General features: G+C 39.0%; 1 protein-coding gene across 2 annotated transcripts in view; it reads left to right on the top strand.

The window, feature by feature from the left end:
- The window catches only part of LOC111060911 (lachesin-like), a 328,507-nt gene that overhangs the window by 285,536 nt on the left and 18,426 nt on the right, over nt 1-24,545 (top strand). For both annotated transcript variants that reach the window (XM_039435593.1, XM_039435592.1), the window contains 2 exons: nt 16,820-17,338; nt 19,448-19,577. In XM_039435593.1, the coding sequence (XP_039291527.1) occupies nt 16,820-17,338; nt 19,448-19,577 (649 nt within the window). The remainder of the gene's footprint in view (nt 1-16,819; nt 17,339-19,447; nt 19,578-24,545) is intronic.

Here is a 24,545-nt window from a genome sequence, read left to right as displayed (position 1 = left end):
CTGACTTTGAAAAAACATCTTTTGGAACAAATGACTGGAACTGTCCAGCCCTAGAACGCTAGAGCCCTAGATCACATGACAACCATTCCTTCGACAAAAAAATTCCGTGAAAATGCAAAATGTTTATATTTTTCCAGATGTCTGCGAATTCAATAGGAAGCAAGTTTTAAAAATTCTGAAAGACCCCTCCAGTAAGAGAGGAAGATATTTTTTCAATGAAGAGCTGATACAATATTGAACTCTGTAGCTTCTAATGACTTAATTATGAATTTAGTTTTTTATCGAATATTTCTTTACTTCAAATGTATTGCCTAAGTTTATTTTTATCAAATATATATTTAAAAATATTTTATCCTATTTTCAATAAGGTCCTTTGTGTCCCTATCGACCCCATAATAGGTCTGCAAAAAAACGTGCATGCTATACACACTTGCGTCCCCATTGACCCCACCATTGGGGTGAATAGGGACAGCAATGAAATAAATAATAATGAAAAAGAGGGTGGATGCAAAAAAAAATGTTTAATCCAAGAGATACCTATACCAAGAGTGAAAGCCATAAGTGGATCACACACAGAATAAAATAATTTTTGTGCAAGTTATAAGTAAAAAAGTGTGAAAAACTGCCCCTATTCACCCCATTCTACGGTATTAATTTTGAGTAGTTCAATCACTTCCGTTATGGACACTGAATACATTATGGACAATCAATACGTATGAGATTTATTAGCTACAAAATAATAAACTTTGATTGAAGTATATAATTGCATAATCAAGTAGTGAATAATTGTTATTTTTATTGTTAAATTAATTGTGATGTAAGTTTCAAAATACATAAGTTGAATGTGATGCCAATTGTGAAGACTTTCAAATTGTAAAGAAACAAATTCAAAAATAAAATGATTTTGTATTCAAAATTTTTCAATGTCCTGAAATGACAAACTCTTTGATTGCCTTTGTAGGCACAGCTCATAAGTAAGATAAATCTATATAAGTAAATGAACAATAGCAGTATGAATGATAATGAATGAATGAAAATAGACAGATGAATGAATAAGAATGGATGATATTACAAATTTATGATGAATATACAATTACTCAACCTGAGTATCTTGAGGATGTCGAAAGCTGTCGAAGATTGTAGGCATTTGTAAGAAATGCTCTGGCAATGGAAATCATCATCACCATACCGGCCAGAGAGTGGGAGGGTATACGTAACCCCAAAGTGGAATGCTAAATTGCACAGTCGACCAAGTGAGTGGGAGGGTATATGGAACCCCAAAGTGGATGCAATTTCGACTGTCAATAGAGACTGCAGACCTTTATCGGTAGATTCGATCGTAGGTAGAATTGTAGAACAGATTCGGTAGCAGATTGATTCGAGAGATGTAGAGAGATTGATTGAGTTTCCCAAAATCCAAACTGTGGACAGAGGAAAAGAAAATACCCTACGGTGAGAAAATATGTTGACTGTAGCAACAGCGCTCTGAACTACACAGAGTTCAGAGTACAAAGAGCTTGAAAACAAGAATATGAAATAAAGATTTGTAGAAACATCAAGCAATCTTGATGATCTTGGAATTTTGCAGAAATGCAATGGAATCAAAATGCTAAATTGACATTTTTTAAAAAAGATTGAAATAGATGAACAATGTAAAATTGGAAAGAGCTTTAAACTAAATTCTAAAAATTGAGTTCAGAAAGGCGTGTTCAAATGGAAAGTGAGGTTACACCTACCAGAAGTTTGAGATTCAAACACAATCCGTGAAGACATACAAGTTGTTTGATTGAATTAGGCCAATATTTATCGCAAATATGCCAATGAAACATGAAAGTACTGAATATTCAGCTGGAATAAATTCAAATTCGAAAATTGAAAACAAGAGCTGGCCAATTCCCACATTCCGGGATCGAGTTGAAACAAAGAAGCAGCACACCAGCGCCACACAAGCCGAGTGGAGCAAAACCTACCTACAACGATTTCCGCAAGTGAGAAATGCAAGAATAAAGATACAAAACACAATATTATTCAAAAGCAAGTGAAAAAGGACAAATTTGAAATTAATCAAATAATACTAGACAACAAATTGAAATTATTACAAAGATACAAATATTGAAAACAATGCAGTCTAAATCTGCCAAACATTGGCTATACTGGCAACACGCTAAGTTCAAAAATCAAGGATGATGCAAATTGAGTTTTAACAGTCTATTAAGAAATTTTTCAATGTGATTTTTGTTTGCAATAAAGTTTGAATTTGAAAAAAGAATAATTATCAACAAACTCCTAACCAATGAAAATCTCTGTGTTCTGTTCTAATCGGAATGTAACAATGGAACAAACATGTGGCAAGCTCGCACTTTCGATCCAAAGAAAATTAAACTCGATCAGCTGATTGATAAAATTATTTTAAGCTTTCCAATGATTACAACATATATGTTAGAATATCATGTGTCAATTATTCCAGTTCCATATGGCATTCACCTTACCATGTTCATAACCTTACTAAATAGGATCCTTTTTCATCCTTTGAATTCCTTAGAGGCAAAATATCTCAAATTCCGTTCTTAGTGCGCATCTAGCATGTTTGAAGAATATTTGTGCAGAATTTTAAGTCTGTAGGCCAATTAGTTTGAACTGTAGTGTGATTTTACATGAACATTTTTAAAAAATACCCTCTCCTGGACCCCTCTTTGCTCCTGGTCGGAATTTTTCTGCATAGATCTAATTTTTTTTCGTAGCTGAACAAAAAAGTCCTCATGACTTGGCTGTGCAATGAGCGGTTAATAAGTAGAACATTTTTTGGAGGCCCCAGCTCCCTAAGGGGGGCGAATTTCTGAAAATCCTTTCTCAGTGGATGTTTTGAGGCTATCATAAACAATTGTGCAGAATTTCAAGTTTGTAGGCTCAGTAGTTTGGGCTGTGATGTGATTTAAGTCTGTCGGGGCTTAGCCTTTTATAGATATAGATATTTCAAATTAAATTTGTCTCTGAAGGTAGGAGGATAGATGCCTCACATACTAGAACTGGAGAAAGTACTTTAAGGATACCCAACCATCGAACCACTATTTTCACGAAATCCTTTTAGTCAGTGCCTGTCGTGCATGGAATGCACTTCCTGTTTCTATCAGGTCCATCGAGAGCCGAGCGAGCTTCATCCTGACTTTGAAAAAACATCTTTTGGAACAAATGACTGGAACTGTCCAGCCCTAGAACGCTAGAGCCCTAGATCACATGACAACCATTCCTCACCCGTCACACCAATACAAACCCATGAACATGTTATAGAATAATTTGTATATATTATATCAACTCATGTTATTTCAATTATCCACTGCATACTGCTGTATATTATTGGAAGTTTATTTCCCTGATCTACTTTCAGCCTACTCCATTTTATTAATCAATGATTTGATCTTATTTACCTGTATAATTATTTTACTTTATCAATTTTCACTTTTTTCTCTCAAATTTTCATATTAATTAAGTATTTTCATTTACAAATAAATCCTTAGTTGAATTAATGAAATTAACGTTTTGGTAGAGAGGTAGTGGGAAGGATATTTTGAATATTCTTTCCGAAGAATGGACATTGATATGTCCAAAGCTCCGCCAATTTATGTAGATGCATAACGATATTATCTATAGCTATTACCAATTTCTTTTTTCATATCATAATGCAATTCAAAAATAATTTTCTTAGTCTTTATTATGTAAATTCATCTATTATTTTGCTGTATTGTAAGATATTGTATATAAGTGTAAAAGCCAGTATATTTTGTAATCTACATAAATAAAGTACTCAATCAATCAATCAATCAATCTCTCTAATTATTTCAAAAATTATTACTTTCCTTGCCCTATTACCATAGGTAAGGAAAGAATTACTTTCCAAAAAAATCTAAGGTACCCTAATTTCATGTTTTCTATACGTTTCATTACTTTCCTTGCCCAATTACCATAGGTAAGGAAAGTATTTCTTTCCGAAAAAAAATTAAGGTACCCAAATTTCTAAATTTCTATACGTTTCAAGGTCCCCTGAGTCCGAGAAAGTGGTTTTTGGGTATTGATCTGTATGTGTGTGTGTGTGTGTGTGTGTGTGTGTATATGAGTGTATGTGCGTCTTTGTACACGATATCTCATCTCCCAGTGAACGGAATGACTTGAAATTTGGAACGTGAGGTCCTTACACTATAAGGATCCGACACGAACAATTTCGATCAAATGCAATCCAAGATGGCGGCTAAAATGGCGAAAATGTAGTCAAAAAAAGGGTTTTTCGCGATTTTCTCGAAAACGGCTCCAACGATTTTGATAAAATTCATTCCTGAAATAGTTATTGATAAGCTGCAACAAATCCTATATCTGTAAAAATTTCAGGACCTTCACCCCATCCATGCAAGGTTTGATTTTGGATTCTCAATTATCAGCCTTCATATATAATTTAAACGAAAAATTTCAACTAGAAAAGATTGAGCATGAAAATCTCTGTAATTAATGTCCAGTAACATTTCCACCTAAAATTGAAAATAAGCTTGAAATCCGAGAAAATGTGATTATTAAATTGCAAACTGTTGGCAACTGTTGGTTCCATTAAATCATTCACTACGAAGAAATAGCAGACCTCGTGTGTTCCCAGCGTTATTGACCTATGTCCCAGCTGTCTCATATCTTTGAGTAGTAGACTTGTGATGCGCGTACACTAGCGTCAGGTGATCAATTTTCATACCGACAAGAAAAGTTGTGTGAATGCACCACACCAGATTTTTTTGAATTTGTTTCCAATGGTAGGAGGATAGATGCATCCCATACTAGAACTGGTGCTAATACTCTCAGGAAACCTAATCACCCAACTACTATATATTCTAAACCGTACCCTGTCAGTGCTTGTCGTGAATGGAATATACTTCCCAACTCTATTAGATGCATTGAGAGCCGAGCGGGCTTTATCTTGTCTTTGAAAAAATATCTTATAGAGAAAATGACTGAGTCTGTCCAACCCTAGAGCACTGCGTAACAAATATTCTAATCTCCCTTCTTTTCCATACTTAATTCCATCCATTCATCCATTTCACATAATACATATTCATCATCTCATCTCAACATCTTCTGCTCTTTAGTATAGTATATCGTAATTATTACTCAATTAATTTCTAAAATCTTAATCAAATCACACCCTATAACGTTTGTTCCATCTATTTTGAATCATTAATGTAATATTGTATTCATTATTACTGACTCTAATATCATCCATTTTATCCATTCATTCCATTTCTAAGATTCAAATCACATATTATAACATTTCACATGTTATAATATTCCCAACAGCTCTATTCCATCACAACCCGGTCGTGTGTTGATGGGAAGGATATTATTTTATATCCTTCTCAAAGAATCGACAATTATTTGTTGAAACACCGCCGATATATCTTTATATATATAAAGTTACATTACAATTTTATTTTATCGTTATTCTAATTGCATTTATTCTTTATTCTCATTGATTTATTATCCATACTTTGTGAAATTCGTTGAATAATTAACATTACCGTCATTTAATGTAAATTAGTGTATAAGCCAGTAAATATTGTAACATAGGTACATAAAATAAAGAAATCTAATCTTATCTAATTCAATCTCTCTCTCTCGCTCTTCCCCTTCTAATACCCAACATCTGTCACTGCTGCTCCAAAACCTTTGCAAAATCAGGGACCTAAGCTAACCAATAAAGTGTGAGAGAGAAACAATCAGCCGTCACCCTTTCTTCCACTCCAACATTATTGATGGTGCTCCAAGCTGTTACTACAGTATAGGCACCATGGTAGCACCCCACAACTGTCGAAAACAGTCATCCAAAACCACCCTTTCTTCTACGAGAGGATGAAAATCACTTCTTACTCGCCTATGAATGAACAGTCACAGCATGGTTTCTTAGTCTTCTTCTTTTTCTTCTTCTCCATTTCCTTCTCCTCTTCAACCTTCTCATCCTCGTCCTTCTCTCCCATCTCCTCCACCTATTCTTTAGTAGACTATTAGTTGCATGCAATTACGCATGCAATCAATAACTGGGAGTAACATAGTATTTTCTCTCGACCTTCCTCTGCTTTCAAATCGGTCTGACATGTTGCCAGTATGTCTTTAAGGAGATTAGCTTTTGATGTTAGCATTTTTGGTACACCAACCCCAACAGCCATTAGTCGTTTTCACAGCGATATCTCGCCGACACGACAGGACAGGACAGAATTGACTCTGACGGACAGTATGGTCAGAGGATGGTGAGGTGTATAACTGCGCGAGGTTTATTGGTCAGAGAACTACTAGTTATTGAGTCATTGTAACGTGGACCTCACGGGTCAGGTGAAGAAAGGGAGCTCTCCGATTGGCTGATTCTCGATATGTCGAAGTCAATAGGTAATTGGAGAACTTCCTGTCATGTCGTGCCGACTGTTAGAATGCCTCTTGTGGATTCCTCCCATTTCCTCCAATTCCCCAGTAGATGCCAAGAGCTCGATCCCTCCGGTATTGAAAAAGAATATATGAGGAAGAAAAATTGAGAGAGAAAGAGTGATAAGGAGAAGTAGAGTTGGGGCGTGATGAAAATTTGATGAGTATTGGTGAAGAGATAATCCACCTGGATGTGGTCACTGTTCGCCCATCCCGTTCCGACAGGATGCGGGAAGCTTGCGGGAAGGTTGCGGGAAGGCAGCGAGTATTGTTTGCATTCCCAAGTTTATTGAGAGAGAACAGAAGAGATTGCGTGAGAGAGCTAGAGAAGAAGTGAGTGAGTATCATATATAAATGATTATATATTCACTATGGTGAATTTAAAAAAGAGTATGAATTTCTGAGAGAGACAGAGAGTAATAAAAGTGATTCTCTATGGTGAATAATTCAAAACAAGACAGTATGAATAAATTTCCCGAACTTCCATTCTCATTTCGAGTTTACATAATCTTCTTTTCCTCCTTCTGACTTCCACGGTATAGGCATGATTGATTGCCTGTTCCAGTCTTTAAAAAAGCCTTTTAAAAAAGAAAACTTATCAAAATTGGAATTAAAATTTTTTTATCTATAATCGTGCTTACCGTATTCTCTTGTTGGACGTTTTTGCGAATGAGAGTAGTATAAAAAGGGGGAGTCTGGCACACAAGTGTGCCAGACTCCCCCTCCACCTCAAGGTCACCCAAGTTGACCAAACCTAACCTCAAGGTCACCCAAGTCGATCAAACCCAACCTCAAGGTCAACCAGTCAAAAAAAAAATTAATAAAAAAAAATTTAAAAAAATTAAAAGAAAAAAAAATTTAAAAAAAAATTAAAACTCATAAAATCGGGAATAAATAGAAAATAAATCAAGAAATTAAAAAAAAAAATTGAAATTTAAAAAAAAAGAAAAAATAAATAAATAAATAAAAACTCATAAAATCGGGAATAAATGGAAAAAAATCTAAAAATAAAAAAAAATGAACTCTGAACTCTGAACTTTGGGCTCTGAACTCTGAACTCGGGGCTCTGAACTCTGAACTCAGGGCTCTGAACTCTGAACTCGGGGCTCTGAACTCGGGGCTCTGAACTCTGAACTTGGGGCTCTGAACTCGGGGCTCTGAAGTCTGGACTCTGGACTCAGGCTTTGAACTCAGGACTTCTGGACTCTGGACTCAGGGCTCTGAACTCTGGACTTCTGGACTCTGGACCCTAAACTCTGAACTCAAATGTCCTGCATCATTGAAAATGTCAGGCTTTGAACTCAGGACTTCTGGACTCTGGATTCGGGGCTCTGAACTCTGGACTTCTGGACTCTGGACCCTAAACTCTGAACTCAAATGTCCTGCATCATTGAAAATGTCTGTCAACGAGATAATACCATGATTATGTAGTTCCTCCTCCTCAAGCTCAATCACTGCATCCCGCAGACAAAGCTCACTATTTGACAACATGTCGCAGTAGACAGAATACCTCTCAGTGCTGACAAGCAGTCTTATACCAAACAGAAAAAGTGGTGGTGGTGGTGGGGATAACCTTCCTTGTCAACAGGTCTATGACAATGCCACCCCATCATGACTCACTTCTCAATTCTTTGTTATCATTAGTATGAAGAAGTATCATATTCTATATAATTTAAGTCTTTAAACATAAATCCTCTATGGTGTAGTGGTTAGCAAGTCAGCTTCCCAAGTTGGAGGTTCCAGGCTCAAATCCAAGTTGGTAAAGGTAAGTATTAAAGGTCAGTATCAACAGAACCAGAGGATATATTTTTTTTGTATGTAGTGGGTAGAGAAAAGAAAACCATATTTCTATTCTTCCCATATAAATTTATTTTCCATTATAAAACAGAATATATATATTAGTCATTGAAAATCCTCTTCTATATTTTGTGGTCTACTGACAGACCTCTGCTGACCTTTTCTCTCGTTCTGAAATACTGCATACGCCATCAGTTTGTACAGTATCCCGAAAAGCAGCACTGTAGATAGATATTAGTAGAGCAGGGTCTCCTGAACAGCCCTCTGGTCGCCCCACCACTGCCAGTCACCCTGCCACCGGTCATCCGGCCGCCACCGGTCGCCCCACCAATGCCAGTCACCCTGCCGCCGGTCGTCCGGCAGCCGCTGGTCGCCCCACCACTGCCAGTCACCCCGCCGCCGGTCGCCCCACCACTGCCAGTCACCCCACTGCCAGTCGTCCGGCCGCTACCGGTCGCCCCACCACTGCCAGTCACCCTGCCGCCGGTCGTCTGGCCGCCACCAGTCGCCCCACCACTGCCAGTCCCCCCGCCGCTGGTCGTCCAGCCGCCGCCGGTCGCCCCACTGCCGCTAGCCATCCAGCCACCTCTGCCGGTCACCCCACCACCACCGGTTGCCCCACCGATGGCTGCCATCCCGCCACCAACAGTCGACCTGCTGCAGATTGCAATTGTCCCGCCGGCTGAGGCCAGGATGGCTTCAATTTGACAGTGGTCCTTCATATATAGGGGACTCTGGCACGGGATGGTCATGCAGGACCTGTCACTCTGCATGGTCATGGAAACCTCTATCACACCAGATTCATGTGTCCATGGTGGACATGCTGGATCGGGATGTCCATGGGAGGCTCTGGATCAGCATCGCCGTGCTGCTTTGGATCAGGGTGGCATTGAAGATAGATATTTTCAGCGACTCCCACTTCGCCTCCCCCATGTTAGGACATTTAGCATGGGCATTCTCAATGACCCTAGCTCCTCCTGTCACATGGACCATGCTCACCAGTATCCAGCGTGTCTGTGGCGTGACGGCAGGGTCATCCACTCAGTGGTCAGTCAGTCAGTTCAATTACTGATCAGTCAGTCAGTTCAATTACTGATCAGTCACTGTTCAGTCACTGTTCAGTCACTGTTCAATTACTGTTCAGTCACTATTCAGTCACTGTTCAATTAATGATCAGTCACTGTTCAGTCACTGTTCAACTGTTCAGTCACTGTTCAGTCACTGTTTAACTGTTCAGTCACTGTTCAGTCACTGTTCAGTCACTGTTCAATTACTGTTCAGTCACTATTCAGTCACTGTTCAATTAATGATCAGTCACTGTTCAGTCACTGTTCAACTGTTCAGTCACTGTTCAGTCACTGTTTAACTGTTCAGTCACTGTTCAGTCACTGTTCAGTCAGTGGCACTCAGAATGTACTTATAGCTAAACTATATCTGAGGAGATGGTAGGTAATAAGTAAACAGTTTGGAATATAATTAGCTCTTCATTGATCAATTCAACATCCATTTCATTGAAAAGTTTACTACATGCAGGTATATCTCTGTTCCAAAATCCAAGTTGTTTATCATATTGAGTGTGCAGAAAAGTGATGTATCCATGATGTTTCTCCTTGGTCCATGTCAAGCAGGTGATGTCCCAGGTAGTAGACTCCTTTTCCAGCACTAGTCCTTGGCAAGTCCTCTATGTTGATGTCTGATAGTCTTTGGATGATATTCAGTGATACCTCTGGAACACTGTTTCAGATAGAGACAATACCCTGTCATTGTTAATCCTCACAATCACCTCACAACCTCTTCCCTTCAGGTAATTGATGCTCCTTTGAGTCAAAAGTACAGGTGTAGTAGTATTTCTCACCACTACATCATCCTCCTCCTCCTCTTTTTCTTCCTCCTCCTCTTCCTCTTTCTCATCCTCATCCTTATCTCCTCCTCCATATCAGTTTCCTCTTCTTCATCTTCTACATGATCCTCATCCTTCATCAGATCAAATGGGGAGATTAATGGTGAATTTGTCTCACCATAGTCACCTCACTTCGAGAATAGGAGTACCATCTTCTCTATTGTTCCAGATACACAGTTGATCCACAAAATGTCTGTTCTCCACAGATGATTCCAGCACAATGAATCTAATCTGCTATATATCCAATATATAGCCATATTTGTACAGCATTTTGATTTTGATTGTACCTCAATATATTACCTAGTGTCTAAGGTGTTGCTGTTCTCTGCTTTCTCAAGTAAAGACCTTTACCGACCTTTGATCTCTGCTGTCTCAAGTAAAGACCTGTACCAACCTTTGGTTTCTGATGTCTCAAGTAAAGACCTTGACCTCCTTTCACTGATTTTTTCTTTGATGGATGACTCTTTTGTTTCTTCACCTTCTCAGCCACCCTGCTGACTTCCTTCAGTGATCTTTCCATACCTCCCCCAAATTTTGCCTTAGCCTTCATGATGTTGGTGACTGCTAGTGCTGCAGCTTTTTCCAACACCCCTGCATCTTTAGATCTCACTCTGTCCCAGGCTCTCTCTGCCAAGATGCTGTCTGCTACTGCCCTGCTTGCTGTATCACCACTCTTGGAATAGGCAATATCATGCTCCTTGCAAGCCTGATCAAGTTTGTTGATTCCTGGATCACCTTGTGCTAATTGCTTCTGAAGTTTTGTTCCTGGTCTACAGTATTGATAGCCATGGATATGAAGTTCAACTGGTAGAATGTTGATTGCCTTATTAACTATTGTACCAGCAGCTCCCTTGATAGCTGACAGAACACCTCTTTCTCTATAGATCTTCTGACTTTTCTCCTTACTAAAATCATGCCATGGAGCAATAGATCCTCTCCCAGTCACTTGTCTCTCAGAATGTCTTTGACCACCATCTCTGCTATCATCCAAAAGGCGTTTGATTGTATTCTTATACTTGGCTTTGTTGTAGTTAACAATCTCATCTCTTGGATCATTGTTCTGTCTGTGCACACTGGTCCAGTTCAATATTTCTCTATAGACCTGTCTGTCAGCAGATTCAACCAATGCACGATTTGGATTCTTCTTGTAAATTAACTCACAAAGTGGCAATGTAGCTGTGAAGGTCTTTTCTTCCTGATCTACAGGGTCAGTTAGCACAATTTCATCACCATTCTCTCCAAAAGTTAAATACTTTTTGCCCAGGTAGTATGCATTGTCTCTCACTCTTGGCCCAAAAGTGTCATCAAAGATGTCATTGTCCTTGCTCAATGATCCTCTAATGTAATCAGCTACCTGTTTTCCAGCTAGATCAGTTTGATCAAGGATACTCTGAACTGTTGTACCATGACTTTCATTCAATAATTGTTCAACATTCTTATCATCATCCTGTCCATCTCCAGACAGCTCCTCATCACTGCTATCATCATATCCTCTACTCATATTATACTCCTCACCCTCATCCCCTTCAAATGCCTGCTTTCCTGCTTTCCAAAGTTGCCATCCAACTCCTGAGGTGCCTAGCAATCTCCAATATGGTAGGAGCAACCTCCACCAATGTCGGCTTGTGGTTCCTTTGTTTGATATACATACTGGTCAGTGTTTATCAGTATACTGAGGTCTGAGAGTTTGAGCTCAGCTATTTATACATTTTGGACCCATACCAAGTGCCAAGTGCCACTGACTAAACAGAGACTGAACAGTGACTGAACAGTGACTGAACAGTTAAACAGTGACTGAACAGTGACTGAACAGTGACTGATCAGTAATTGAACAGTGACTGAACAGTGACTGAACAGTAATTGAACAGTGACTGAACAGTGACTGAACAGTGACTGAACAGTGACTGAACAGTGACTGATCAGTAATTGAACTGACTGACTGATCAGTAATTGAACTGACTGACTGATCACTGAGTGGATGACCCTGCCGTCCCGCCACAGACACGCTGAACACTGGTGAGCATGGTCCATGTGACAGGAGGAGCTAGTGTCATTGAGAATGCCCATGTTAAATGTCCTAACATGGAGAAGGTGAAGTGGGAGTCGCTGAAAATATCCATTTCCAATGCCACCCTGATCCAGAGAAGCACGGCCATGCTGATCCAGAGCCTCCCATGGACATCCCAATCCAGCATGTCCACCATGGACACATTAATCTGGTGTGATGGAGGTCTCCATGACCATGCAGAGTGACAGGTCCTGCATGACCATCCCATGCCAGAGTCCCCTATATATGAAGGGCCACTGTCAAATTGAAGCCATACTGGCCTCAGCCGGCGGGACGATTGCCAGCCACAGCACATTGACTGTTGGTGGCGGGATGGCAGCCGTTGGTGGGGCGACCGGTGGTAGTGGGGCGACTAGCAGTGGTGGCCGGATGACTGGCGGCGGTGGGACGACTGGCGGCGGCCGGACAACCGGCAGCGGGGTGACTGGCAGTGGTGGGGTGACCGGTGGCGGCCAGACAACTGGCGGCGGGGTGACTGGCAGTGGTGGGGCAACCGGCGGCGGCCGACGACTGGTGGTGGGGTGACTGGCAGTGGTGGGGCGACCGGCATCAGCCGGACGACCGGTGGCGGGGTGACTGGCAGTGGTGGGGCGACCGGTGGTGGCCGGACGACTGGCAGCGGGGTGACTGGCATTGGTGGGGCAACCGGTGGCAGCCGGACGACTGGCGGCGGGGTGACTGGCAGTGGTGGGGCGACCAGAGGGCTGTTCAGGAGACCCTGCTCTACTAATATCTATCTACAGTGCTGCTTTTCGGGATACTGTACAAACTGATGGAGTATGCAGCATTTCAGAATGAGAGGAAAGGTCAGCAGAGGTCTATCAGGAGACCACAAAATATAGAAGAGGATTTTCAATGACTAATATATATATATATATTCTGTTTTATAATAGAAAATAAATGTATATGGGGAGAATAAAAATATGGTTTTCTTTTCTCTACCCACTACATACAAAAAAATATATCCTCTGGTTCTGTTGATACTGACCTTTGATACTTACCTTTACCGCCTTGGATTTGAACCTAGAACCTCCAATTCGGGAAGCTGACTTGCTAACCACTACACCATAGAGGATTCATGTTTAAAGACTTAAATTATATAGAATATGATACTTCTTCATACTAATGATAACGAAGAATTGAGAAGTGAGTCATGATGGGGTGGCATTGTCATAGACCTGTTGACAAGGAAGGTTATCCCCACCACCACCACCACTTTTCTCTGTTTGGTATAAGACGGCTTGTCAGCACTGAGAGGTATTCCGTCTACTGCGACATGTTGTCAAACAGTGAGCTATGTCTGCGGGATGCAGTGATTGAGCTTGAGGAGGAGGAACTAATCATGGTATTATCTCGTTGACAGACATTTTCAACGATGCAGGATATTTGAGTTCAGAGTTTAGGGTCCAGAGTCCAGAAGTCCAGAGTTCAGAGCCCCGAGTCCAGAGTCCAGAAGTCCAGAGTTCAGAACCCCGAGTCCAGAGTCCAGAAGTCCAGAGTTCAGAGCCTGAGTCCAGAGTCCAGAGTTAAGAGCCCCGAGTTCAGAGCCCCAAGTTCAGAGTTCAGAGCCCCGAGTTCAGAGTTCAGAGCCCCGAGTTCAGAGTTCAGAGCCCCAAGTTCAGAGTTCAGAGCACAGAGTTCTTTTTTTTGGATGACCTTGAGGTTAGGTTTGATTGACTTGGGTGACCTTGAGGTTAGGTTTGGTCAACTTGGGTGACCTTGAGGTGAAGACGGAGTCTGGCACACTTGTGTGCCAGACTCCTCCTTTTTATACTACTAATGAGAAAACATTTTTGAGGTTGGGTTTTTCTGTCTCCAATTTTGTTTTTTTTTTTTTTTTTTGTTCATTTCTCCTTCGCTGCTCCATTTGAGGTTAAATTATTCATCTATCATTATAGTTTGTGATTTTCCAGTTGTTTATTCATTGTAATGTTTATTTCATGTTAGAAGCCTATCGCTGATGACAAAACATGCATGATGAACATGTGTGTGTTATGTGTGCATGGCAAACATGCATCTACATGCACATGCAATGAAGAGTAAAATACTGTTAGGCTGGCCACTAACGGTAAGAATAATCAACATTGATGTACAATTATCTTCATTATTTATTAATTTGTACAATGAGTACATTATTAAAGTGATAGGGAGAGAGAAAATAAGGTAACCTTGTGCTATTCCCCTCCTAAATTTACATAAGTTTACACATAGTCGGAAATAGGTTGAGGCTTGTAGTTGTTCACTTCACAAAATTTTCAGCCTCTCATTGAACGAGCGTTAGCGAGTTCTCACTTTTCACTTAGTGAAGCCCAAAGTCGATGTCCCTCTGTGTGTATGTTCTACAAAAACTTTAGAAAGAATTTATTAATCGGTTTCAAATTTTGAACACATATTCTTTGAATCTTTTTACATGTTCATTGAACAACAAAATTTACTCACTTCTTCGCATTTTCAGGATATAAAAATAACATTGAAATGCATAAAGAAAATTGATTTATGATTTATCATTAATATCGGGTCACCGAACTTCACTATTTTTATTTATTGATAAACAGAACACAATTTATTCTCTAAAATGATCATGTTTATAATTTACAGCTGGCTATACGTCAGCTTATGAATTTAGGGGATGCAATATTTTGATTTTCCACAGAATCACTTGCTCACTTTCTACTATCCACATACAACGATAGTCTCCGCTGTTCCAGCCAAGGATGAATTATCCTTTTAATGTCGATCAACAAGTTGTCACGAGGATGAGACCTAGTGCGATCGAATTTTTATATCATGAACCTACTATGTTCCAAATTCCGTAAAAATCCTTGGAGCCGTTTTCGAGATTCGTTGAACATAAATAACCAGATAACCAGATATGAAAATTCAAAAAAATAAACAGACATACAGAAATTGCTCTCTCAATATAATAGGATTTAGTCGACTGAAGAATTCATTGCATGCAATTACTACAGTTTTTCCATTCATTTCATCTGCTGAGGAGCTATTTGGGAGCTATCGTACGCGCTGACACATGATACACTTTTACATCAACAAAATGACACGGGTTGATTTATCAATGTGTGGTTTTCGCCATTTATTTTCTCTTGGAACTCTTCATCGAGATCATGTATCACATGACCACCTTCTCATGGAAAAAATGAATTCAGATTCATATGTGGATCAAAGATGTTAAAGCGGCAAAGTAATATTTTGAAAAGTAATTTTTCATTTCAAATAGGATCCCCAATGAAACCTACTGTCAAATCTATCTTGTGAGAGAAATATTCAGCTGTTTTCAAAATTTTCATTGAATCTGTATAATAAAAATCTGGTGTGGTACACTCACACAACTTTCCTTGCTCATTGATCAATAAGCCTCATTAACGAGGATAATTTAGGGAATAACATTATGCCGATTGGCGGCTAAATAATTAAAACTACGATTATACTATTGTGATTGTGTTCAGAGTACATTTTCCTTGTTTGAATTATGAAATTTGAGGATTTTTTAAAAGTTGTCAAAACAGCTGTTCTACAAAAAAAATATCGACATGTGTTCTTTTGAATAAACTGCTCTACCCACCTACCTCACGCACGAGAAGGAGGTTACAAAGTAAATTTCTAAAGGATGGGGTGGACCCCCTGTTGATTTCTCAGGGAGGAGACTCATGCCAATTAATAGAGCTGATATATAACTATACAGGGTATGAATTTGAAAAAATCGGTCAAGTCATTTTTGAGAAAATCGTGATAGAAATTTAACAAAATTCATTATTACGGAGCTCCTTCAACTTTCGCAGAAATGGGACTCATGTCAGTTGATAGGGCTTATGAATAGCTATCTAGGTTATAAATTTGAAGAAAATCGCTAGAGTCGTTTCCGAGAAAACCGTGAGAAACATGGTTTTTCAGCCATTATCCGCCATTTTGAATTGAATTTCATTGAATTTTTTATTTTTGGATCCTCATGGTATAAGGACCTTAAGTTTAAAATTTCAAGTCAATCGGTTAATTAGGAATGGAGTTATCATGTTCACAGACACACACACACACACACCCCCACACACACAGACCAACACCCAAAAATCATGTTTTTGGACTCAGGGGACCTTGAAACGTATAGAAAACATGAAATTGGGGTACCTTAATTTTTTTTGGAAAGCAATACTTTCCTTACCTATGGTAAGGGCATGGAAAGTAATGACACGTATAGAAAACTTGAAATTAGGGTACCTTAATTTTTTCAGGAAAGCAATAGCCTACTTTCCTTACTTATGGTAATAGGGCAAGGAAAGTAATGAAACGTACAGAAAACTTGAAATTAGGGTACCTTAATTTTTTTTGGAAAGCAATACTTTCCTTACCTATGGTAATAGGGCAAAGAAAGTAAAAAGTCTCAAAGATGGTCTTAAAGATTACAATACGACAGTTCTTGAGCGAGTTCTCCACCCCAGGGGGTCTCTAGTTATTTTCCCAAAGTAGTATGTACATGTATGTCCTACCATTATTGGCAGCCTAGCATTATTTTATTACTTCATTACGATATTTTTGTAATGATGATATTTTTTTTTGAAGTAATATTTTTAATGTATCGATGTTCCATATTGTGTCAGTTCCACCAGATATCAAGGAGGCAGGTACCAGTGGCGATCTAGTGGCCAAGGAGGGAAGCAACGTGACCCTGTCATGCAACGCTTCTGGTGTCCCCCGGCCCAGGGTGACGTGGAAGAGGGAGTACGACCACACAGTCGCATGGCCAGGCGACTTCCATGTGGGAGACTCCTCTCACTCAATAAACAAAACTATGGAGCGACAGCATGGACACTCAGTCTCCTGGCAAGGCGACTCCTATGTAGGAGACTCCGTTTACTCACTAAACATAACTGGGAGGCGTGAGGGCGGACACACAGTCGCCTGGCAAGGCGACTCCTATGTAGGAGACTCTGTTCACTCAATTAACATAACTGGGAGGCATGAAGGCGTACACACGGTCGCCTGGCCAGACGATTCCTATGTGGGAGACTCCATTTACTTTGTGAACATCAGTCGGAAACAGATTGGCAACTACCTTTGTATAGCTAGCAACGAGGTACCACCGGCTGTTAGCAAGCGAATTATGCTCACTGTTCAGTGTAAGTTATCAATCTCCTTCTTCTTCTTCTTTCTTCTTCTTCTTCTTCTTCTTCTCCTTCTTCTTCTTCTCATTATTATTATTATTATTTTATTATTATTATTATTATTATTATTATTTTATTATTATTATTATTATTATTATTATTATTTTATTATTATTATTATTATTATATTATTATTATTATTTTCCCTGTTCTTCTTCTGCTACTCCTTGCCTTTCACCCACTCTTTCTTCTTCTTCTTCTTTTTCTCCCTCTCCTTCTTCTTTATCTTCCCCCTGTTCTTCTTTTAAAAAATTTTATAGTACAATAATTAAATTTAGCTAAGCTAATGAAAATATTTTCAACATTTATCACAAAAGTTATCTCATTCTTACTGGTTTGTCTCATTAAAAAATCTCAAGGTAGCATAATAAGATATCCAATGATAAAGAATTTTATGTTTCAAATTTCGTGTTGTTGGGGTGAGAGTGTACGAACGGCATAGTATGAGAGACTATAGTGAGGTCCACGTTATAATGGCAGCGTTTGAATAGCAATGGTATTGCTATCCTTGTCTATCAATCAACATAGCATATAGCGCCATCTCTTTCTCGATTTGCTCTGTTGCCAGATTGCGTGTTAACAATGTATAATTGATATAACAAGATATTTCATCTTAATCATAAAAATTCATTAAAAAATTATTTGAAAATATAATTTCTCGCTTGATAAAATATAGTTGATCATTTTAAACTAGAATGAACAGTTAATAATACATCAATAAACCTGTATCAGATACCGTCTATAGAAGCCATTGGCAAGACAGAGGATCAGCAACGATGTTCTCCTATCTTTCTCCATTGCCATTAAGACGTGGATCTCACTATAGGACGTTAACTTAGTCAAGGACTCAACTAGACTCTGGAGCTTAGAGATCTCGTTAGGTTGGGCGCACACCAGTTAGTCAAGACAAGACAAGACATGATCAGACACGTTCAGTCACAATACCACACATAGTTGCTTAAGAACCTATCATTATTTTATATGATGTATACTTATTATATCAATCAATCAATCAATAAAGAAGACATGTCCAATTGCAATGACTAATCAGTGTGAGTTGAGTCATAAGCAACTATGTGAAGTAGTGTGTCTGATCATGTCTTGTCTTGTCTTGACTAACTAGTGTGCGCTGACATGATCAGACACATTACTTCACATAGCTGCTTATGACTCAACTCACACTGATTAGTCATTGCAATTAGACATGTCTTCATAAGCAACAATGTGAGGTATTGTGACTGAACGTGTCTGATCATGTCTTGTCTTGTCTTGTTTAACTGGTGTGCGCCTAGCCTGAGACTTTGGAGTTTATAATTTCGATTTCTGAGTAGAGGACTCAATGAGTCCAGGACTTGAATAATTATATTATCGCCTCATTCCGAGTCAAGAATTTATCAAAAATCGATAAGCTCAGAACTCGCCGAAATAGTATATTTCGCACCTAGGGCCGAGAATTATACTTTTCCGGCTCGAAATCGGTTTTCAAGTCTGAGGCCTAGAAACTAGAAAACATTGAGAGCCGGAAAAAACATTTTTGCCCGTGGTGCAAACGCTATTTTTTGCCACACAGAAAAATAAACAATATATATATGAGAAATATTGTTTATTAGCACTTCCGAAAGCAAAAGTGGAAGGTCATAGCTCTAGCAAATCTGATATAAACTGAAAATCAGGAAATTGTCCAAGTATTTGATTTTTATTCTGATTTGTCTAAGTAAACTGAAAGATGATGTTCAATAGTGTGGGAGGTTGAGTTTATACTTTTTTATTCTTTCAAATGACAATAAGATGATATTATTATAAATGTTTTAATTATTGAATAATGAACACAAATAATGAAAAGTTTTTTGATCAGCTGTTTTTTGATCACCTTTCTTAGTTCCATGTTAGCGGCTGGAAAGGGTACTCTTTCCGGCCTAGGCCAGAAAGAAACCTGTTCTGACGTCAGACTAGAGTCGTTTGCAAACAATGTCTTTCAGATCTACGTAGGGACTGGAAAACAGCTGCTTCCTGTGCAGTGTGGCGAAAATTCAGTTTTAGTGCAATTTGTAAATTTTGTTGCAGTTGAGCCGAAACTGACCGTTGAGAATGATGTGGTGGGAGCTTTGCTTGGAGATTTAGCCTATTTGAGCTGCACAGCTGAAATGCTCCCAGTGACTAGCGTCTATTGGTCCAAGAACGACTCCAAACTCGGGTAAGTTATTGAACGAGCGTAAGCGAGTTCTCACTTTTGACTCACTGGAGGTCAACTATGCATTATTAAAAGTTGCTGGTTTCAAAGATTACAATACATTAGTTCTTGTATTACAAAATGTAAAAATGAAGGCGTTTAACTATCTATCTATACATCTATCTATCTCCTCCCTCACAAACTCCCTCTCTCTAAAACACTCTCTCTCACTCTCTCTCTCTCTCTCACTCTCTCTCTCTCTCTCTCTCTCACTCTCTCTCACACTCTCAAGCAAATGAGGGAGTATCACATTCTGATGCTGCTTCATGACCTATTGCATGTAAAAACCCCAGGTTATTTAGCTCATAAATTTGTTTTTATTGGGGATCGTAGTGTGAGAGGTACCAGGCAGGGCTCCCAACTATTGGTTATTCCAAATCATAGAACATCTATGTATAATAAATCATTCCATGTATCAGCTCGTCGGATCTGGAATCTGTTGCCTCCAACTGTGAAGAGTATTGGCGATCGAGCTCTGTTTGGCGCGGCAGTATTGAATTGGCTGAGATCTGGTGGCGCAGATTAGGCTTGGGTCGGGTTCAGCTTTATTTTTATTGTCTATTTACATTGTATCAATCTACATGAATTTAACTCATTTCCACCTTTTATGCAACTACGGATACAAAAATATTTCATCTTAATATATTGTTTTGATAATTATTATACTTTGTAAAATCTTTATTTTTAGGATTGTTTTGTGTGCATGGGTGAGTGAATGGCAACTTTATTAGATCTTCATTTCTGATAGGTTTTCCTATAGATTTATCTAGTGGAATTTGAAATATTGTTTCGAATTGTATAAATAAATAAAGTTTAAAATTCTCTTTTATTATATGTTATTGTATTTTGATTAATAGTTTTATTTACTTATATATTAATCTTATTACATAATATGTAATCTATTTTTTTCTGTTCCTATGTAAATTTGTCTTCTTTTGTAAAGGGTTGTGTGGCAGAGAGGACCAGGAGTCCTAATTCCGCCCTAATAAAGGCATATAATCAATCAATCAATCAATCTCTCTCTCTCTCCCTCCTCCACCCCTCCTCTCACTGCTGCCACATCTTCTCCAATGAAAATAAATACTAACGCTTTTCAAGCCTCCCTTCTTCACTCTACCAAAAAAGCATCACACCGTTCATCTTATCAAAGCACTCAACGCCTTCTGCTCATCCTCTTCTTTTCCTTTTCTTCTTCTCCTCCTTCTCCTCCTCCTCCTCCTCCTTCTACTGCTTCACCTTCACCTCGTGTACTCCCTCATCCACCCCCTTCTCCTCCTACTCTTCCTCCTCCTCCACCACCTCCTCCCCCTTCTCCTCCTCCTACTCCTCCCCCTTCTCCTTCTTTTCCTTCTTCTTCATCTTTCTTCTCCTTCTCCTCCTTCTGTCTATCGTCTCATTCTGCTTCTCCATCTTCTCCTTATTCTTCTTCTTCTTCTTCTTCTTCTTCTTCTTCTTCTTCTTCTTCTTCTCCCGCCACAATTTTTCTTCCCACTTCTCTTCATTGCCCTTCCAAATGCATCTGTCTCTGTCCGACAACACTAACGCACCCCATTTGTTGCCAAAATTACCACCAGTCGCCCACCCCCCGATAAATTGCTCAAAGACCAGAAAAAATTGCTCAATTACTCTTTTCTCTCGCGGTTATCTTTTTTACAATTACTCGTGTGTCTCTATTGAACAGCGAGTTCCTACTCTTGAGGTGCGTACAGATTTATGCGCCGCGAACACGAGCAATTCACTTTTAATCAGCTGATGCCAAGCATTTTATATCTGTATTTTACAGTTTCTTTACAAATACAGATATAATCAGCTGATGAAAAGTTGATTGCTCGTGTTTGTGGAACATAACATGTTCTTCGTACTTTTCTTTTTCCTTATTATCGGTAGTAGAATTTTTAAAGTTCTCGCACATCAAGCACTTATCTTTCTTTGGTTATGAAAGCCAATATTGAAATTTGATTTGAAAATTTTCCTAAATACTTGATATTTGACAGCCGTTTTATTGTTCAACATACTTTGCTGCTCATAGATTCTATAAAGGTTAGATAGATTCTTGAACTCAACAGGCAGGTATAATTTAGTAGAAGATGCACGGCAATAATGTGAAGGAACGGCTGGAAGAGAATTTATAAATTCTATCACTGCTGTTGTATCTCTTTCATGTGTTTTATTAAGTGGTATCTTTCTTCCTCTTTTATCAGCTTCTGGTGTATTCAATTCCAATTTGCGGTCAAAAGTATACTGAAGCAGCCTCTGAGAAATATTTAATGTTTTTGTTAGAAACTGTTGACAAACCTTACTTTTTCATTATTTAGGGGTGAATAATAATTCATAGTACGACCACAGTGACTATTAAGATTAGTTGTGTAAGTACGTTTCTTCTCTACTTGATCAATGCATGAGATGAGAAACTGCTTTTTTTCTTGATGACTCTCCATAGCCCAATAGTTTTGAAACAGATTTTGCCTTTCTTCTTCAGTGAAATTCATACTACAATTATTTTGGCATTTTTTATGGAATTTTTTCAGCACGTGATGACATTTTTTATCGTCAATGAAAATAATTTACAGAACGTGATTAAAATTTTTCAAAATAGTTGAGAAAGAGAATGCTGTAAAATACTGAACAGTTGTAGTAAGTTTTCTTTTGCATCTAGGTAAAATGATGTAACCTTGAATGAATTTTATGCTGTAAGCCACAGAACAGCTGATTATGAATAGGTAAAATGCTGCAACCTCGAATGAAATCATGCTGTAAGCAACAGAACAGCTGATATGAATATGGTAAAATGCTGTAACCAAAATCATCAGGCTTACAGCAATTTACCTTGTCACAAATTATAAGAAATGAAGTGGAAAGTAGGTTACATCAAATTTCAATGCTGAATAACTTTCTTATTATTATTGTGAGGGTTACAGCATTTTGTAGAGATGTATGGAGGCTTACAACATTTCTGAAAAAGCAAAAAAGTGATTTTTTGAGGGTTGCGTCGTTTTACCTTAACATATTATGTCTGTATGCACCTTCAAATCTCCAAAAACAATTTGAAGTGGATTGAAGAAAGTAATCGAACGTAATCGTCGAACATAACACGAACGGATAACGAGCTTTGAGTCATATAAAGGCAAGGCAAGTATATAGCTATTTACATGCTATTCTTCATAAATAAAGGTGCGTACACATTTAATCCCTGCACACACATATTGGAGATTGCTAGGTTAAAGCGTGAAATCGAAAGGAGTGATGAGAAAATCATGCTGGGTAAGACGGATTGCAGAAGAGAAACATGTGGAACACTTCAAACCTCTAGCTGAGCCACTAGTCAACCTAGTCGAAACCTTCCAACAGATGCCAGTTCAATAACCACAACTACCTCCATCAAGAGCATCCAAGAAGCGTCCCAGGTATCTGGAGCCTAGAATAAAAGGCGCTCCAGGCATGTGAAGGGTAGGCAGAGACAATCCAAGCCAGAGTTGTTATCATCAGAACATCGTCCTTTCTCAGCAGCATCAACACACCACACATATCCTACTCCACCAACAACACCATTTGTTAAACATACCACATATACAAGGCGTGGACTTACTGATTCTAACTTTTTATGCAAGTAAAGCAAAACATAAGCTCCAACTCTCCAGCATTGATGAAGAGTCACCAACATTTGAATCATATGGAACTGGAGAAGTTTCAAGTCCAATGGCAGGCACCTCAGGAGTTGGACAGCAACTATGGAAAGCAGGAAAGCAGGCATTTGAAGGGGATGAGGGTGAGGAGTATAATATGAGTAGAGGATATGATGATAGCAGTGATGAGGAGCTGTCTGGAGATGGACAGGATGATGATAAGAATGTTGAACAATTATTGAATGAAAGTCATGGTACAACAGTTCAGAATATCCTTGATCAAACTGATCTAGCTGGAAAACAGGTAGCTGATTACATTAGAGGATCATTGAGCAAGGACAATTACAATTTTGATGATACTTTTGGGCCAAGAGTGAGAGACAATGCTTACTACCTGGGCAATAAGTATTCAACTTTTGGAGAGAATGGTAATGAAATTGTGCTGAATGACCCTGTAGATCAGGAAGAAAAGACCTTCACAGCTACATTGGGACTTTGTGAGTTGATTTTCAAGAAGAATCCAAATCATGCATTAGTTGAATCCGCTGACAGACAGGTCTATAGAGAAATATCGAACTGGACCAGTGTGCACAGACAGAACAATGATCCAAGAGGTGAGATTGTTAACTACAACAAAGCCAAGTATAAGAATACAATCAAACGCCTTTTGGATGATAGCAGAGATGGTGGTCAAAGACATTTTGAGAGACAAGTGACTCTCACTTGGGAGAGGATCTATTGCTCCAAGGCATGATTTTAGTAAGGAGAAAAGTCAGAAGATCTATAGAGAAAGAGGTGTTCTGTCAGCTATCAAGGGAGCTGCTGGTACAATAGTTAATAAGGCAATCAACATTCTACCAGTTGTACTTCATATCCCTGGCTATCAATACTGTGGACCAGGAACAAAACTTCAGAAGCAATTAGCACAAGGTGATCCAGGAATCAACAAACTTGATCAGGCTTGCAAGGAGCATGATATTGCCTATTCCAAGAGTGGTGATACAGCAAGCAGAGCAGTAGCAGACAGCATCTTGGCAGAGAGAGCCTGGGACAGAGTGAGATCTGAAGATGCAGGGGTGTTGGAAAAAGCTGCAGCACTAGCAGTCACCAACATCATGAAGGCTGAGGCAAAATTCGGGGGAGGTATGGAAAGATCACTGAAGGAAGTCAGCAGGGTGGCTGAGAAGGGGAAGAAACAAAAGATTCAACCATCAAAGAAAAAATCAGTGAAAGGAGGTCGAGGTCTTTACTTGAGACATCAGAAACCAAAGGTTGGTACAGGTCTTCACTTGAGACATCAGAAACCAAA

This window comes from Nilaparvata lugens, chromosome 9 (assembly GCF_014356525.2).
Source record: "Nilaparvata lugens isolate BPH chromosome 9, ASM1435652v1, whole genome shotgun sequence".
NCBI classification, from domain to species: domain Eukaryota; kingdom Metazoa; phylum Arthropoda; class Insecta; order Hemiptera; family Delphacidae; genus Nilaparvata; species Nilaparvata lugens.
The sequence above is the reverse complement of the archived record's forward strand: the minus strand, read 5'-3'. Positions and strand labels throughout refer to the sequence as shown.